This window comes from Erpetoichthys calabaricus, chromosome 3 (assembly GCF_900747795.2).
Source record: "Erpetoichthys calabaricus chromosome 3, fErpCal1.3, whole genome shotgun sequence".
Taxonomy (NCBI): domain Eukaryota; kingdom Metazoa; phylum Chordata; class Cladistia; order Polypteriformes; family Polypteridae; genus Erpetoichthys; species Erpetoichthys calabaricus.
In genome coordinates this window covers 240737745-240756221 of record NC_041396.2, presented here as the reverse complement: position 1 = coordinate 240756221, position 18477 = coordinate 240737745, and the positions used below count along the sequence as shown (strand labels likewise).

At 36.7% G+C, this 18477-nt stretch overlaps 1 protein-coding gene across 1 annotated transcript; it reads left to right on the top strand.

Annotated features, from left to right (window-relative positions):
- The first annotated feature begins 3451 nt into the window (after nucleotides 1-3451).
- On the top strand, nucleotides 3452-17239 carry LOC114649511 (trace amine-associated receptor 1-like). Its single transcript, XM_028799003.2, has 3 exons — nucleotides 3452-3578; nucleotides 10907-11120; nucleotides 15981-17239. The coding sequence occupies exons 1-3, from the start codon at nucleotides 3452-3454 to the stop codon at nucleotides 17020-17022; spliced, it is 1383 nt and encodes a 460-aa protein (XP_028654836.1). The 3' UTR covers nucleotides 17023-17239.
- Nucleotides 17240-18477: the final 1238 nt, after the last annotated feature.

The following is an 18477-nucleotide window of genomic DNA, read 5'->3' as shown; positions in this document are numbered from 1 at the left end:
TCTCACAATCCTATGCATATGCAGCTCCTGTATTTTTCTTTGCCTGCCAGACCTGGGTTTAACATTTACTGTGCCTGTGGCCTTCCATTTCCTGATTACACTCCTTACAGTTGAAACTGACAGTTTAAACCTCTGAGACAGCTTTTTGTAGCCTTTCCCTAAACCATGATACTAAACAATATTTGTTTTCAGATCTTTTGAGAGTTGCTTTGATAATCCCATGCTGTCACTCTTCAGAGGAGAGTCAAAGGGAAGCAGAACTTGCAATTACCACCTTAAATAACTTTTCTCATGATTTGAAAACACTTGTCTATGAAGTTCAAGGCTTAACAAGCTAATCCAACCAATTTGGTGTTGCAATTAATCAGTATTGAGTAGTTATATGTATTCAAATCAGCAAAATTACAAGGGGACCTAAACTTTTGCGTAGCAAGTTTTTCACATTTGATTTAATTTCATACAAGTAAATACTGCTTCACTAAAAATCTTTGTTCGGAAAACACCCCCGTAGTCAGATGTTCCTAGGAAATGAAAGACATACCACTGTTATCTTTTTTGTTGAAAGTAAATTATTATGCAGGCTGAGAAGTATATACAGTATATATATATATATATATATATATATATAGAGAGAGAGAGAGAGAGAGAGAGAGAGAGAGAGAGAGAGAGAGAGAGAGAGAGAGAGAGAGAGAGAGGTAAGTGAATAGACAAGGAGCCACACAAAGGTTTGGGGCAGCCACCCATATAATTTTACCTGGCTGCAATATTGTTGAAAGTCGGTTTGAGTCCACAACAGGGCTGAATTTCTCAGGTAAATATGGTAAATATGGCGCTATTTAATGACACTTGTCTAACACTTGGCTTTATTGAAAAGAAACACCAGTTGCAACTGATCGTGGAGCAGCGCTATTTAATGACACTTTCCTAACACTTGACTTTATTGAAAAGAAATACCAGTTGCAACTGATCGTGCAGCGGTGCTATTTAATGACACTTGTCTAACACTTGACTTTATTGAAAAGAAACACCAGTTGCAACTGATTGTGCAGCGGCGCTATTTAATGACACTTTCCTAATTCTTGACTTTATTGAAAAGAAACACCAGTTGCAACTGATCGTGCAGCGGCGCTATTTAATGACACTTGCCTAACTCATTTCAGAAACATTCTAAAGGGGAGGACTAAACAAATCTCCTTGGACAGGTTTCTATTGAAACGCCTTGAGAATGAAAGTGATGAAAGCGTGGCAAAAAAAAAAAAAAACTAGTGAAGAAGAAAATTAAGTTAAGCAAAAGTCAATTGAAAGAACAAGAACATTACAATACACTGATCGGCTTCACCAACATCTGTTTATTTCTTTAGATTCTCTTTTATGTATTAGGTTTTCTTTTGTTTGTATACAATATTTGTTCATTGTAAATACATTTTTTTTATGTTGAAAACATTTAACAAAAAATTGGGGTGGTTTTTTGGGGGCTGGCACGAATTAATCTCATATCAATTAATTTCAATGGGGAAAATTGATTTGAGATACGAGCATTTTGACTTACGAGCTCGGTCACAGAACGAATTAAACTCGTATCTCAAGGTATCACTATATATATATATGTGTATATATATATATATATATATATATATATATATATATATATATATATATATATATATATATATATATATAAAGGGAGAAAATGAGTCACGGAAATTAAAATTTAAATTCTTAAGCTTTCAACAATATACCCTGTGTCATCATCAGAGGAAAATGATTAGACATACAGGAATCACAGGCAATATATAACAAGTAAGGGGTGTGAATCGGGGAGTGGATTAATAAGGTGGGGTTCGGAAGGTGTTGGTCATAAAGTCTTTTATTATTTGAGTGTTCTTTTTTTAACCCTGCATTTGCTGGGTTCCAGTCCAAGTGTCGGTTAATGGCATTTTCATTAGAGAGCCAAAATTTAGCCAGCTCTCTGGCACTCTTAGTATTGGCCCTGAATTTTACTTTTACAGTATTCCAGTTAAACATGTATATATTAGAACTTTATCCCCATTTTTATATCTATATTGAAAAAGGAGTAATAATAATAATAATACATTCTATTTATATAGTACCTTTACCATGTAGGCTGAGAGGCAGGAAGAAACACATGTGCTGCCGTTCGCTAGTTAGCATGACTGTGTTTAGGATCGGCCAAAAAGGGCAAATTCTTAGTTATTTTAGTTATTTTGCTCCCTTCACAGTTTTGTTGTTTTTTTATATTTTAATCCCCTCTTGTCTGTTTTCATTTTGAGTAATAAATTATTCTTCCCATCATATACTGGGCTATACTGGTGTCTTTCTGGGTATGGGCTGCACTCCAGTATTGGGAAAGTATGTACAAATTACAGTATAGCTCAGTTACTGCCAAATGTTAGTTTGCATGTTCTCCCAAGTGTCCATGTGTATTTCACACTCATTTATGTTAGTGTAACTGATGATTATAATGAATCCACTATGAATCTGTGTGTGTGCATTTTATTTCGCTGGTGTTCCATCTACTCCTAGTTTCTGTGTTATCCACGATGCTGCCAGGTTATGTTATGGTTCATGTTTTTGCCATTATAAAATATTATTATTGAAGTAGGTAAGAAACAAAAACAATAACAACCATTTTAACCTCTTAAATAACACAAAAAAACACCCCAAAGCAAACAACCACTTCCGCTTGTACTGTGCTGTTAAACATATCACTGAGTGCTTCAAGAAAACAACAATGTTGTCAAAGTCATATTCACAAAGCCAGTTCATGATGAGAAGAATACTTTCATTTGACACCTGCATGGAGTCATCCTGTACAAAGAAGGAGATGACTGAATTGCAGCTGTTACACTTCCTAAATACACTTGTTAATTACAGAAGTACATGTTTAGCTTAATTTCTAATGTCCTTGCAAGTTACTGATAAACAGACCCTCAGAGTCAGAATTCTGGTACATTAGATTATACTGGTTCATTTATCAATACTTAACCTTGCAGAGAAGTAGTAGTGGGACAGGTTCACAAAGCAACAGGCTTTAATCAAAATGTCTTCTATGAGTAGTAAAGACAAATTGTCAACAGCTACAGCTAACAAGGATATAAGTCATTCAATATTATCAATATATAATCAAGCAGTGAAAATCATATTTATTTAATAGTAAAAATCAACTCTACCAATGTCCAGGCAATTCAAGGAGATAATACAGTGTGTAGACAACCCAGAAAAAGAAAGGAAGACAGAAAATGGAATATCAGTCATATAGTTCTGGTATAGACAATCATCTAAATGGCTTCTAACCATTTGCACTTAATACTAATGTATTTGTTGTAGCAGAAAACTCAAAAACAGCTAAATTAAGGAAAAAGTACTTCCAGTAGTTGAAAGGTAAATAATTAGCAGATTCCAGCAGGAGACTAAAACTAAGTGTGCAGCAATGGGCTACATGCACAAGCTCTTCCGGATTCCACATCAGCCAGCTGCTGCAGTTCTGACACTGATAGCAAAATGGACTAGCTATGGCATTTTTCATCCAGTCACTTCAACATGTGCCCAGACTTATGGTAAACAATGCAAGTTGCATTATTCAAATATTGTGCCAAACATCAGAAGCTAAAAAGGAGAAGGCCTTCAAACTATATGTTTCAAGCTACATCCACAATTACAAAGATAAGATCTGGGTGTACTAAAACTTGTGCCTATTATGAACTTACATGTAATATGTGAGTACATTAGTCTTCTTTAAGCACCGTGAATATGTACTTAATGCTGCAACAGCACATGACAAGTTATATCAGCCAGGGATGAGTCACGAAAAGAATGAGCTGGTTTTACATCATCGATAGCAAGAGCACCTATAAAAATGGCAACTCTGTACAGTCGCACATACATTTTTCAACTAGTACGGCAAAAGTTAAGCAGTCCTTTTAAGGATAGCAAGCCACCTTAAAGAGCAGAGAATACCAATGCTACAATACATAATAACATGAGTCTTCCAGGCATGTTACCTTGTAAAAAAGCAAATGTCTTTGCCTGAGCCAGCAAAACAGTGAATACCAAACCACTGCTTCATTGTAAATGTTTCAATTTGTTTCCTCAGCTAGAGGATCCCCTCTCTGAGAGACATGTTTTCATCAAGCACTAGGTCGACAACTGCTGGATTTGGAGACAAAGGTAGTTGTGTTCCTCAAGGATTTTATCATCCTCCTCCTCCTTGCCTGTTGTGTCATCCTCTGACAGTTGTTTACTCCTCTCCCAAACCTCCCAGTCCTCAAAGTAGAGAATTTCTCTACTCAAATAATGTAGGGACTGCTCCCTTCTTCAACAGTTGCTGGAAGCTCCACATAATGGTACATGACAACGTTCAGCACAGAGCCATCTGTAAGCATTGAAATGCCTGATAGCAGTGGACAGAAAAGACCCCTAGAGCTGCTTCATAGTACATACAATGGTGAAATAAAATACATAAACAATTTTCTATGGGTTGGAATATTTAGACATCATCTAATCCTCACCAAGTCCTAAAAGGAGACACATCTATCTTAATAATACAAAAAACAAATGACATATTTTATTGTTTCAGTATTTTATTGTATTCATCCCACTTTCCCACATTCATGGACCCAACTCAATGAAACACCAAATAGGGAAGATGCCCTCTTGATAACCCCTGAGAAATTCTGAAGTTGGCACTCTGCGTATTACTGGGGGAAAAGCAATAATTTATTTTTTATGGTGCTTAGGGACATCTATAATGGCAAAGTGTGTTGTTTGCCCCTTGGGCAAGGGTTCAAGTGTAATGAAGCAAATTGGGCTTTATGTGTAGCCTCCTAATGATATGCACAAAAGAATTAACATCGTACCTTGTGTAATATAAAATGCACTCCACATTCTCACAAGATGAAATTTCATATTGGTTCCTATGTGAGTGTGTTGGATGAGCATAAGCCCTGTTATGGACTTATCATTGCTGCTTTTGATCCCCATCCCCTTGAATTAAATTAAGTGTGTAGATAGAGCTCTTTCCCTATATCCCTGAACTAGATTAAGTGTGCATATATGTTTAGATAGATAGATAGATAGATAGATAGATAGATAGATAGATAGATAGATAGATAGATAGATAGATAGATAGATAGATAGAGTGTTGTAACCATGTGTGGTATATTGAGCATGTGCTAAAACAAAATAAAATTTATGCAATTGTTAAAATTCTGTTTTTGAAATGCTGTGTTATATCTCTTTTTCTATCATCATGCCAAGAGAGCTTATGTACGAGAATAAAATGTTATTACAGTATGTCAGCATTGTTATACAGATCTGTTGTTATAGTTTTTGATAGTTTCCTTAAATAGTATTCCAATAGATGGCACTATAATCCTGTTTTTTAGTTTGAAAGAATTTAGGATACTCACAGTAAGAATGTAGTTAGGTCTTAGAAGAGAATGCATTTCCCATGCCTCTTACAATATAATCCCCTCTTTGAAATCAGTTTGCTACGCAGATGTCAATGGAATGTAACAGTTAATTCATAGCCAGTTCTTTGTGATATGTGAACTTCAATGTACAGTTAGTTCAGCTATTTTATAGAAACTACAGTACTTTTTGAACAAAGTTATATGAGTCTGCTCTTTTCTTTCTGATACCAAACAAATATTTGCAGAATATTGATAATGAATAAATCATGCCATACTATACAAATTCTAAGAACATGTTTGCCTTATTATGTGAATTTTAATCACTCTCTGAATAATAAATACTTTCGTCATGCAAAAAGACAATTTTCCCTTAGGGATTAATAGAGTGTATCAAAAATTCTTCTAGGGTACATTTTAAACACTCTGGGGCTCATGTTTTTATAAAAGAAAGCCTTCCTTGAGTTTTATACTCATTTTAATGGCTTATTTATTGAACATTTTAACCTCTTCTTCTACACTTATTTTTATGGGGATAATCAATTTTTTGAAGATTATTGCACTTCACTTTTTGAACACTGCCATGCAAAATATTGTCCACACACAGTCACACCAAAATGCACCATTATGCAGATTTCTGCCACTTTTTTCAGCAGAGGAAAACTCATTTAATGGAAAGCCGCCACTACACTATTCTGTGACACCATTTTAGATGCACATATCCTAGTTGAAGATATGCACACTTCTGTTGATTTTTTCATTAGTTATTTAAATGCTAAATGACAAGGACATGCATGTAGAATTAATACATGAAAACCCTTACAGACATGGTCTAAATGTATTTCTTTCTGCATTTATGCAGCTTTACACAAATCATTTACCTCATCACGGTTTGTGAGACTTCAGAACTATGCATCAAAGATGGAGATCAACAGCAAAGGAGAATTTCGGAGAACCATTACATCTCCCTTTCTCTTTACCCTCTGCATAACCGATTTTATAAATCCAGTTGATCTACAGATAACTTCCTCATTATAGGTTACTAGATAAATAAAAAAAAGAAATTTGGTAAGCTGGAGAGAAATACAGAAAAAACTTTCTTTATGCTGAAGGGAGAAGCACATTCACATGAACATTACCAAAATGAAGAAGTTAAAGATAGAACCTTTGGTACTTCCATGGACCGCGTGAAAAAATTTATTACTATTGGGAAGAAAGCAGAGGTAGTGCATCTGAACAACAGAAGGACTGTTTGGAAAACTCAGACCTGCTTGACTAATAGAGCCAGAAAAAACTCTTTCAGTTTGAGGAAACTCAGGCCTTTAAATGTGGGTGACAAGCTGCTTGGGATGTTTCACAAGTGGCTAGTGTACAGTTCTAATGGTCTGCTATGGGAATAACACCAGCTGAAGAGATAGCACATGCCTGAATAGACTTATTGGGAAGAACAATTGGATTGCAGTAGTGATCTTGGACTCACTGGAAGCAATGGCAGAAAAGATGATGGCAAAATTATGACATATCATGACTGCTGGCACCCATCTTCTGCAAAACACAATATCTTGGAGCAGCTTTAATCACCATATCATTTTGCCATTGTGTACCAAGAGGTACTTTTTTCTGCCTATAGTCTAGACTATATTATGTCTTTTACAAGTATTCACTGTAATCAATTCCTGCGTAACACACAATCTGAATTTCCAATAATATTTTTAGTGACACAATTGATTAATTAATTTTTGTATGCTGTCACACACGTGCACATGGGAGACAGTTTACATGCTCAAATAAATCTCCGTTGGACCAGGGGTTGGCGCTGTGTTCTAACTCTTTCAACTCTTTCCCATTAGAAAAGCCCAAAATCATTATGCCCCACATACTCATTAGCAGACGAGAACTGTACTGAATTTATATAAAAACAAATCAGTTTCTTCCTAGAGACAAAATACATCCTCAGAGGTCTCTGCAGGAATACTCTGGGAAACTCTAAAGGCCTTCTTAAGAGAACAGATTATTTCATATCTTTCCCACAGAAATAAATTAGAAACCAAGAAGGTATCAGAGCTAACCAGCAAAATTACTAAAATAGATCCAGAACACGCCAGGTGTCCAAGTGAGGCTCTTCATAGCAAAAGACAGGCTCTGCATTCAGAGTTTAACCTCTTAACAACCAAAGAAACTGAACAAGACATCATTATTATGAACACGGAGAGAAAGCTAATAAGCTCTTATCTCAACAAATCCACAAGCAAGAAGTTCGCAAATGCAATCCCAGCAATCACCAACACGAACGGAGATAAAATCATTGACCATAAAAATATAATGCACACATTTAGAGACTACTATAAATCCTTATATTCTACTGAGTTCAAAGAAGACAACACACAATCTAATGCATTTCTGGATACATTACAGATACCACAAATAGAAACTTTTATTGCAGAGGAATTGGATAAACCTCTGGCGCTATCAGAATTACTAGATGCTATAAAGTCACTTCAGAGTGGGAAAGCAGCAGGCCCTGATGGCTACCCTGATGTCGAATTTTATAAGAAATTCTCCACTCAGCTAGCTCCCCTCTTATTAGCAACATTTACAGAAGCTAGAGACAATCAAATTCTACCTCAAACTTTTCGCCAAGCATTAATCACCATCTTTCCTAAACAAAATAAGGATTTATTACAATGTGCATCATACAGACCAATTTCACTTCTGAATAATGATGTTAAGATACTCTCCAAGGTCCTAGCTAGAAGGATGGAGAAAGTGCTGCCTTCGGTAATATCACAAGATTAAACTGGATTTATTAAAAGCTGACACTTAGCTTCCAATCTCTCACACCTGTTTAATGTAATATATTCTCCTGCAAAGTCATGCAGAAAAAGCATTTGATATGATTGAATGGAACTACCTTTTCACTACATTAGAGAAATTTGGGTTTGGCCCGAACATATGTGCATGGATCAAACTACTGTATACCAATCCAGAAGCTTCAGTTTGTATTAACAACATTTTGTTCAGACTACTTTAAACTAGAACATGGTACCAGACAAGGGTGCCCCTTGTCACCACTGCTATTTGCAATCGCCATTGAACCTTTGGCAGTTCACTGTTGAAATGCTTATAAGATAAAGGGGATTATCAGAGAAGTACTTGAACAGAAAATTTCTCTATATGCAGATGATATGGTTTTGTATATATCAGACCCACAAAATACTGTGCCTGCACTCTACACAGCACAGCACTTACAGAATTGCAAAAGATCTCTGGTCTCAGAATTAATTTGAATAAAAGTGTGCTCTTTCCAGTGAATTCTCAAGCATTCAATATTAGATTGGACACCTTCCCTTTTATCATTGCAGATCAGTTTAAATACCTAGGGGTAAATATCACAAGTAAACATAAAGCTCTTTATCAACTAAATTTTGCCATCTGTATGGAAAAAATTAAGGAAGACTTGCATAGATGGTCAACCCTTCATCTCACTCTACCTGGAAGAATTAACGTTGTTAAGATGAATATACTTCCTAAGCTTCTCATTTTATTTCAAAACATTCCAATACATCAATAAATCATTCTTTAAGCAATTAGATTCAACCATAACCTCATTTATTTGGAACTTAAAACATCCACGTATCCAAAGAGTGACTCTGCTTTGTGGCCTAATAAATGAAAGTTATCGCCAATATACTAATAACCCAATTGTGCTTCACTCACTCAGAATATGGAACCAATGTAGAAAGCATGAGAGCCACCTTTTTCAACCCTCGCAAACATATGCAGTCTTTAATATCTGGAAATCATTTGGGATTAAATTGCTTAGAGATCTTTATATAGACAACATCTTTGCATCCTATGAACAATTACATTCTAAATTTAATTTTCCAGCAACACATTTCTTTCACTATCTTCAAATTAGAAACTTTGTTAAACAGCACCTGCCCAATTTTCCCCATCTCCCACCTTCCTCTATGGTGGAAAAAATATTGCTCAGTTTTGATGACTCAGACAGCATTTCTGCAATATATAAAATTATTTTACAGTCCCTCCCTTTCAAAGATCCAAGAGGACAATAGCAGAAGGATCTCTCACTCAACATATTAGAAAAGGAGTGGAAGGTAGCAATGCAGAGAATTCATTCCAGCTCCATATGCGCAAAGCATACAATTATTCAACTCAAAATTATATACAGTATCGAGCACATCTGTCTCGCGTAAAATTGTCCAAAATGTTTCCAGGGCAAGATCCAACCTGCGAACGCTGCAATCAAGTTCCAGCCTTACTGGATCACATGTTTTGGGCCTGCAATTAACATAATTCTGGACAAAAATTTTTAAGTGCCTTTCAGACAACCTTGGTGTCACAATCCATCCTAACCCATTAACAGCTGTGTTTGGTGTTCTTCCAGATGGGCTTAAAGTGGAGAAGGACTAAGAAACTGTGATTGCCTTTACTACACTATTGGCACGCAGATTTATTTTGCTTTACTGGAAGAATCCTAACTCTCCTGTTTTAAGACAGTGGGTAACTGATGTTTTATATTATTTGAAATTGGAAAAAATCTAATTCTCAGTTAGAGGATCTGTGCAGAACTTTTTCAAAACCTGGCAGGATCTAATCAATAATATTTTAGAATTAGCTCTTAAAGCACTGAGGAAGTAGATTCTCTTCCCATTTCTTTTTCTTCTCCATTTATCTTTCTCCGCCTATTAAACTCATCAACTTATTTATTTTTACTACCTTTAAGTTTTATTCCGTTGGCCATGCTCTCTTTCTCAGGGGTGGGGGTTGATTTGTTTTCAATCCTGTTTTTTGTAAAAAATCGATCTATTTGTATGGAATAATTACAATAAAATCAATAAAATTTAAAAAAAAAAGAAAAAAAAAAGAAAAGCCCACCTCCTAAAGATGCCACTTCCACTTCCGGTCCCTTTCAACCAGCCTCCTAAAGACATCGCTTCTGCTTCTGGTCCCTTTGAACCCTCTTCTTCCTGTCATCTATCTATATAATGGCCATGTTCTTCATTTATACCTCAGTTCTGTTTTGGACTCACATCTGTAAAGACCTTTGTGATTTGACTACTCAATTTACCTATACTGCCAAGTATACAGGGTGGCTACCCCAAACCTTTGTGTTTGCTCTGTTTATTTTATAGTGGCATAGTCGGCAGGATTTTTTGTTCGAAAATGTCAGAAGAACAAGACCTGAACATTGTCCTAAAACAACATAGTCACCAAGCTACTGAGGTTTAAAGTGCAACTAGGTGAGACGTGGACATAACTGGCGGAATCCGAAGCATGACCTCAAGTACACTTCAACATACAACAGGATTGGTCACAGGATCCATCCTAGGTACTATTAAAGCTTCAAGAAAATGATGATATTGAAACTTATTTTCTCATTTTTGAACATACAGCTACCTAAAAACACTAGGAGCATGCGGAATGGGCCAAAATATTGGGACCATTCTTGCAAGGTGACATTCAGAAGACTGATTATGACATAAAGGAGGAAGCCGCTGAGAGCTATGATACCCTGAAGGCTGAGGTGAAGAACTACGGTGTTCCAGAGAACCAGCAGGCTAGGCTTTATCGGGAATGCAGATTTGACCCAGAGTGGCCATCTCACCCACAGGCTTATGACATCTGGGGTAAAGCAGGATGCTGGCGGAGACCAGATATTACAAACAGGTTATTGAATAGGTAGCCTGCGACCTTTTATTAAACTCCCCCCCCTTCCCCCCACCGACAGACGTACAAAAACTTGGATGCCTTGGTGGAAATGCTCGAGAGACATGGCACGGCTTAGCAATCTGAGTGATCAGAATGGTCTGCTCACCAAGCCCATATGGGACGTATCACCTACCAAGTCTAAGGAGAAGTTCAGCTCTGTGCTGGTCAAACATTAAAAGCGGTAAAATTCAATCCCCTTTATTGAAATCTTTGGGCCTGGTTATGGATGGTGTTGATATGCCCCAAACTGTCTCCACGCCGTGTATACAGCTGGACACAGGGAATCAGGGTTGCTCAGTTTGACATGGTGGAAACTGAGATGACTCAGCCAGGAACATCATCAATTAATGCTGAGCCACCGCAATCAGAAACCCCGCCCATTGAGGTCACCTCTATCTTTATTACTTTACCAGTTTTGGCAAACACTGGACTCTTTTAAAAGAGAACAGTGTAATGCAGACTCCCTAAAGTTTGCCAAAAATGCAGTAGTCTTCATGAACGGCCAGCGCACCTTCCCATGCCATCGGGACCCCACTTTGTTATTGAGAATGATTTGTTATATAGGTTAACTGGGCACGAGGGGGACGTAAGTTTGCTGCTACTAGTCCCAAGGACTTTCCACGTCTGTGAAATTGCACATACCCACCTCCTAGGTGCCCACTTGGGTACCACCAAAACCCTAGAGTACATAAAATCAATGAAGAGATCCGTTGTCTCTGTACTTCATGTCCGGATTGCGACAGATTCCTAGGAAGGGCCGTGCTCCACTGATTCCCAATCCCCTGGTTAACATCCCTTTTGAACACCTAAGGGTAATAGGCCTTGATCCTTCGGCACAGGGACATAGGTACATCTTGATCCTCATTGATTATGCTGTTCATTACCTAGAAGCTATCTCATTGAGAACAGCTATGTCCAAGAATATTCCACAGGAATTATAGGGGTCTTTGCACGTGTTGGCATCCCCAAGGAGGTCTTAACAGACCAGGGAACATCATCAAATTACTCAAAATCAAGCACTTAAAGACTGCAGTATATCATCCTCAAACTGATGGTCTTGTGGAGCTGTTCAATCAGACCCTTTGATGGGAATTTGATGCCCAACCAAAAGCAGGAGCAAGAAACAGTAATCCTGTCTATGCAAGAGGTGGTTAGTGAAAAACCTGGATGGATCTCCCTGATTGTGCATGGCATTATTACTGAACCCGGGGTGATCGTCAGGGAATGCCCCTGTCGACCTCTCGATGAAAAAAAGGCAGAAGTGGTACTTGAGATTAAGTGAAAGCTGGACATAGGTATGATAGAGAAGAGTTAAAGCCCCTGGTCCAGTCATGTTGCCTATGCCCGATGGGAGTTGGAGATTTTGCAACAATTTCCGTCAGCTTAATCAAGGCTCCCAATTTGATGCTTACACTAAGATAAAACTGGTTATATTTCTTTTCTTTTTCCAATTGGAGCACAAGCGAGTGAAGTGACTCGCTCAGGGACACATACTGTCTTTGGCGGGATTTTAACTCAGCATCTCAGGGTTTGAGGTCCAAAGCCTTAACCACTGCACCACAATGCCTGCTGTGTGGCACTGAAGAAGATTCAGATGCCTTCAGCATGCCAAAAAAATCTTACAGAAGATAAAGCACATTTACAGAGGGTCCAACAGTCGTCTGCCACATCGGTTTCTGTTGCAGAATCTGAGCCGGCAACACCATATTCTAAGCCTGGTTGTGTTTTATCCCTTCTCTCACATGTAAAGCTTATTGACTACTGCATTGCCAGGGCCAGAAAACCATTTTCGGTTGACCACTTTTGGTGATGAACGTTAGGGGTGCATGGCAGTATGCAGTTGCTGTAAAAACCAGTGTACTTGGGCTATGTGGGGGCATAAGTGCATGCAGTGGATTGGATGAGTGGTGTTGGGGTTTTGATAGGGGCGATTTTGTGACTAGTGCTCTGGGTCCGTAATTAGACACCTGTGGCAAGTGAAGCGTAAAAGGAGCCCAAGTAAGACAGAGAGAGGAGATCAAGAAACAAATCAAGAAAGAATGAGCCCAGAGTTTAAAAGAAAGAAAGAAAGAAAGAAAGAAAGAAAGAAAGAAAGAAAGAAAGAAAGAAAGAAAGAAAGAAAGAAAGAAAGAAAGAAGAGGGAAGATTGTGTGGCCCCAAGAAGACATAGAGTATGGCAGTCATGGAGCAAGGTCACTCCTATTGAGTGCCAAAGGAGCAGGAGCAACCAACCTGAATGTCAAGGGATTGTTGCAGAAGAATAGAAGAGGGCCTGCATGTAATGGTAGCAGGGACATGAACAGGAACTTGAACACTGTTTTTACCTTATTTATTGAAAAAAACTGCATTGCATTTTGTGTTTTTGGAACACTATAATTATGAAAGTACTGTGTACTTTCACCACTTTTGCTGTGTATATTTCCTCATTGCTCCATAAATCCTCGATACATGACTATCGAAGTTCTGGTTTAAAGAAGGTAATGCCAGCTGCGAGCAACATGGGCATCACACATCCACTTTCTCAGTCTGTTCACTCAAATCCATTCAGCTCATCTAGCGATCTCTGCTCACCATTGCAACATTCAAATTAATGGTGACACTTTTGTGCGGAACCCGAAACTTTCAATTTCTAAACAAAAGATATTTTTATATAGTTTCCTTGGTACCTGTTGTATGGACATTGCAAGGATGGCCTTGTTAGATTTTTTGAGAAGTCTTATATTATAGACATTGCGACTGTGCCGGCTTGAATGACATCCAATACTACCAGTCAGATGTGCTGAGGAAATAATTTGAATCACTCATTCAAGGAGTCAAGGAAGACAGGACCCTGGCTACTAAAGTCTTCATCTCTTGCTCCTACTGATGATGAGAAGATCCAAAGAGGGATTACAAAAAGAGACACGATACGTGCTTCAGCTGGGACTTTTTCTGAGAGAAAAAGAGACAATGCTAATATAAATGGGATACAGTGCATCCCATTACATACTGCACCAAGGTGGTAATACAATATTCATGACTACCTAGCCATAAGTAGAATGATAGTCAGGACCTTGCAGTAAAATTTACCAAATACAGTGCTTATTAAAAATTATTCCACACCATGGAAGTATTTACATTTTATTGTTACACAACATGGAATCACTTGTTTATTATTTGATTACTTGATCTATTAAGCACTGATATTTGTTTTGTGTGTTTTACATTTGTAGTTAATTTAGATCACCTTGTAAAGATCTGTTTACAATTTTACAATAATGAGTCTTTTTTGATAATCAGTGCCACAAAAGGTAAATTAAATCCACTGTGATTCAATGTTGTAGAATAATAAAATGTGACAGCTTCAAAGGGGGAGAATACTGCATCATATGAGTGGACGTTAGCACATTTTTTTAGGTTTAAAATAATAATAATATTAATAATAATAAAAATAATAATAATAATAATACATTATATTTATGACACAGTTTTCTTGGCCCAAAGTGCTAATATATGCTGAAAACCAATGATTAAATAATCTGCTCAAGAAAATTAGTCTGAAAAATAATTCAGTGCAATAAATTATGTGCTACATAAACCAACAAAACAAAAGATGTTAGATATTGCTATAAACTATATAAAGAGTGTTAATTTTATCTGTGCCTCAAGTCTATTTTGAAAGAAAATTGTTCAAAAAAACCTAAAAGTTAAAGTGCTTTCCTTTTTATTTTCTGAATCTCACAAATACTATTAATATTTACAAAAATGTCTTTGCTATATATGTCTGTGTTCTGTGATGCCATGTTTTAGCATTTGTCACCTTTAGACGCTGGACTATTAGGCTTCCTTGATTAAGATAGCCTAATCATTATGCCCAGGGGGCAATTTAGTGATATACCATGAGATTTAGACTGGTTGGTCTGTGACGAAGGTAAACTGTTTACCAATAGGAGTAAGCCCTAGAGTAAATGAATGTATAATGTTGTTCTTTTTTCACATTCACACAAACTAAACAACAGCACAAAAATGATAAATTGGACACTGTGTTTGTGCTGAACCTTTGAAGAGCATATAAGGAGAAAAGCAAACCAAATAGCAATAAAAAGAGGAATGTTTTGGGGTGAGCAAGGTACTGTTTTACTAAGATAAATACTTACCTGTTACATCACCTATTACAGAACACCATTATTAAGGTAAACTTCAATTTCTAAACTAGCACACTATATTGTCTTACATTGACACTGGTAAAACAGCTACAGTTATTATTTATACAGGTCAATTCTTCGGTTTGCTTTTTAATATGTAAAAAAATGTTTTTTTTTAGGAAATACTAATTTACTTTTCAGTTAAATTAAAATTAATTCCAATGAATTCTTCATATAATTACACAACAATTTTTTGTATGCATAGTAGAGTGATAAGGTGATATCAAATTAGTGTAGAGTACAAATTTAAAAAGCTTTAAGTGCTCTGAGAAGTGTTACTTAAAATAGTTTAGTTTAGTTACCATACAGTAAAAGTGATGTGATGATAACAGTTTATTAGGATGGCAAAAGAAATAAAATAAAATGTAAATTAACTTAATAAAATAGTATTATAAAATAATTCATAATTAGTTCAACAAATACAATTAATAACTTTCTCTTGTAAAACAATCACCAAATTAATCATGCATTTATGATTGACAATGAAATAAAACTACTTTTTATGATGTTTCAGCTGTAGTAGTGTTTTTTTAAATAGCACATAAGATAATGTTATAATTAACAGTGTTCTTTGCAAGAACTATATTAAATTATATAAAGCTTTAATATTGTTTCTTTGCATTTATTATTGCAGGATGAATTTCAACCTAAGCAAAACTTCACAAACTGTCTACTACTGTTATCCATCTGTAAATAATTCGTGTCGCAGGCAAGTTCTTCCTCTCCAAAGTCATATCTTGCTGTACACAGTACTCTGGGCAACGGTGGTCTTCACTGTTTTTGGAAACTTGTTGGTCATCATCACCATTGCACATTTTAAGCAGCTTCATACACCAACCAATTGTCTTGTTCTGTCTTTGGCAGTCACTGATTTACTGGTAGGGGGATTTGTGATGCCACCTATAACAGTTCAGCTTGTTGAAACTTGCTGGTATTTAGGAGATGCCTTCTGCAAATTTTATCTCAGTACAGTAATCATGCTTTGCACAGCTTCTGTAATACATCTTTCTTTTATATCAATTGATCGTTATTATGCTATATGCTACCCTCTACGGTATCAAGCTAAGATTACTGTATCTGTAACGCTTAACCTGATCTTGTTTTCATGGATTCTGTCAGCTGTACTTGGATATGGAATTGTATACCTAGAATTAAATTTAAAAGGAATTGAAGAATTTTATTACCAAAATGTTAAGTGTGCAGGAAGCTGTGTTTTATTGCAAAATGAGGCATCAGGTTTGGTTTCATCACTCTTTACTTTTTATTTACCTGGATTTGTTATGATTTGTATTTATCTGAAAATATTCAGTGTAGCACAAAGACAAGCCAGGTCTATTACAGATACAGTGCTGCAGAACCAGTCAGCCGAGGAAAAGCGAAATGCAGCATCAAGGACAAGAGAAAGAAAAGCTGCAAAAACATTAGCCATTGTTATGGGGGTGTTTCTTTTATGCTGGGCTCCTTTTTTTGTGTGCAATATCATTAATCCTGTTTTAAATCACCCAGCTCCTCAGATTCTTATAGAAACCCTTGCCTTCTTTGGTTACATGAACTCAACATTTAATCCACTTGTCTATGGTTTCTTTTACAGCTGGTTTAGAAAAGCTCTTAAGTTAATAGCAAATGGAAAGATCTTTCAGAATGATTCTTCCAGAACAAAACTCTATAATGATTAAATATTTTCTTAATAAATTATATGAGCAGTGTAAGTGTGCATTGAAAATACAATTATTCAAAACTTTAGAAAGCCCAAAATAATCTCACATAGATTTGCATAATGATTTTTTTTTTTTAACTTTTTCATTAAATTCGGTATCAGAAAACAATACATTTATGTGTAAACTTCCCTGTTCCAGGCTGATATGTGCTTCATATTCCCTGCATTGTTTCTGGCACCCCAACCTTCGCCTGGATAAACAAGTTCAGAAAATGAAGGATATGATATTTTAATAAATGAGGATTAACATGTTTCTTTGGTGTTGTTTACAAGCTCTTGGGTTGATTGTACATCCCATGACCAAAAGTCTTTCATTCCTTGAAATTTTCAAGGGTTATGGAATATCACAGTTAATAAAAAGGTCAAAGGTGCATACTAAGTTTATATGTGATGAAGCAGTTTTAAAAGTATATTACATGGGGTGCAACAGTTGCACAGACAAACAAAACAAAAAAAACTAAAACTTGACTGTAATGAAAAATATAATAAATTCCACCAGTTTTATGAGCCTTTAAAATCCATTAACATGCAACAGACATTTATGTAGAATGACAGTAATTCTATGCACCCATAAAAACTCGGCTGGGCTATTTATCATATCCTAATGCTTGTGATGTTTCTGACCAATTTTTATTTACCAATTTAACACAATTTTAAAAGACAATTGTATACTAAACTTATCAGTCTTTCCCTATTATCTCTCGGAGGAGTCAGGTATCTATCAGCGCTTTTGCATCCTAAATCATTGTATAATGAGCTCTTTGGTTATGATTGATTTTTTTGTGCAACACATGGAAAAGTTAAAGGTAGACTCATACTGTACAGTAGCTCCTCTATAAGATTGTTGTCATGGATTTCTCTCCACGAAGCTTTGTTCATGGTTCCATTGAGAATCCTTTACCATTACTGTAGACTTTCGACAATAAACTAGTGGCTTGAGATCAAAGCCATTATGGGAAGTATGATACATTGTTTTCTATTGACTAAATTGTTTTTGAACTTTGTGCTTTAAACTTCCATCCATCCATTTTCCAACCCGCTGAATCCAAACACAGGGTCACGGGGGTCTGCTGGAGCCAATCCCAGCCAACACAGGGCACAAGGCAGGGAACCAATCCTGGGCAGGGTGCCAACCCACCGCAGGACACACACAAACACACCCACACACCAAACATACACTACGGACAATTTAGAATCACCAATCCACCTAACCTGCATGTCTTTGGACTGTGGGAGGAAACCGGAGCGCCCGGAGGAAACCCACGCAGACACGGGGAGAACATGCAAACTCCACGCAGGGAGGACCCGGGAAGCGAACCCGGGTCTCCTAACTGCAAGGCAGCAACGCTACCACTGCGCCACCGTGCCGCCTTAAACTTTAATCTGAAATATGTTTGATCTCCATTGACCAACT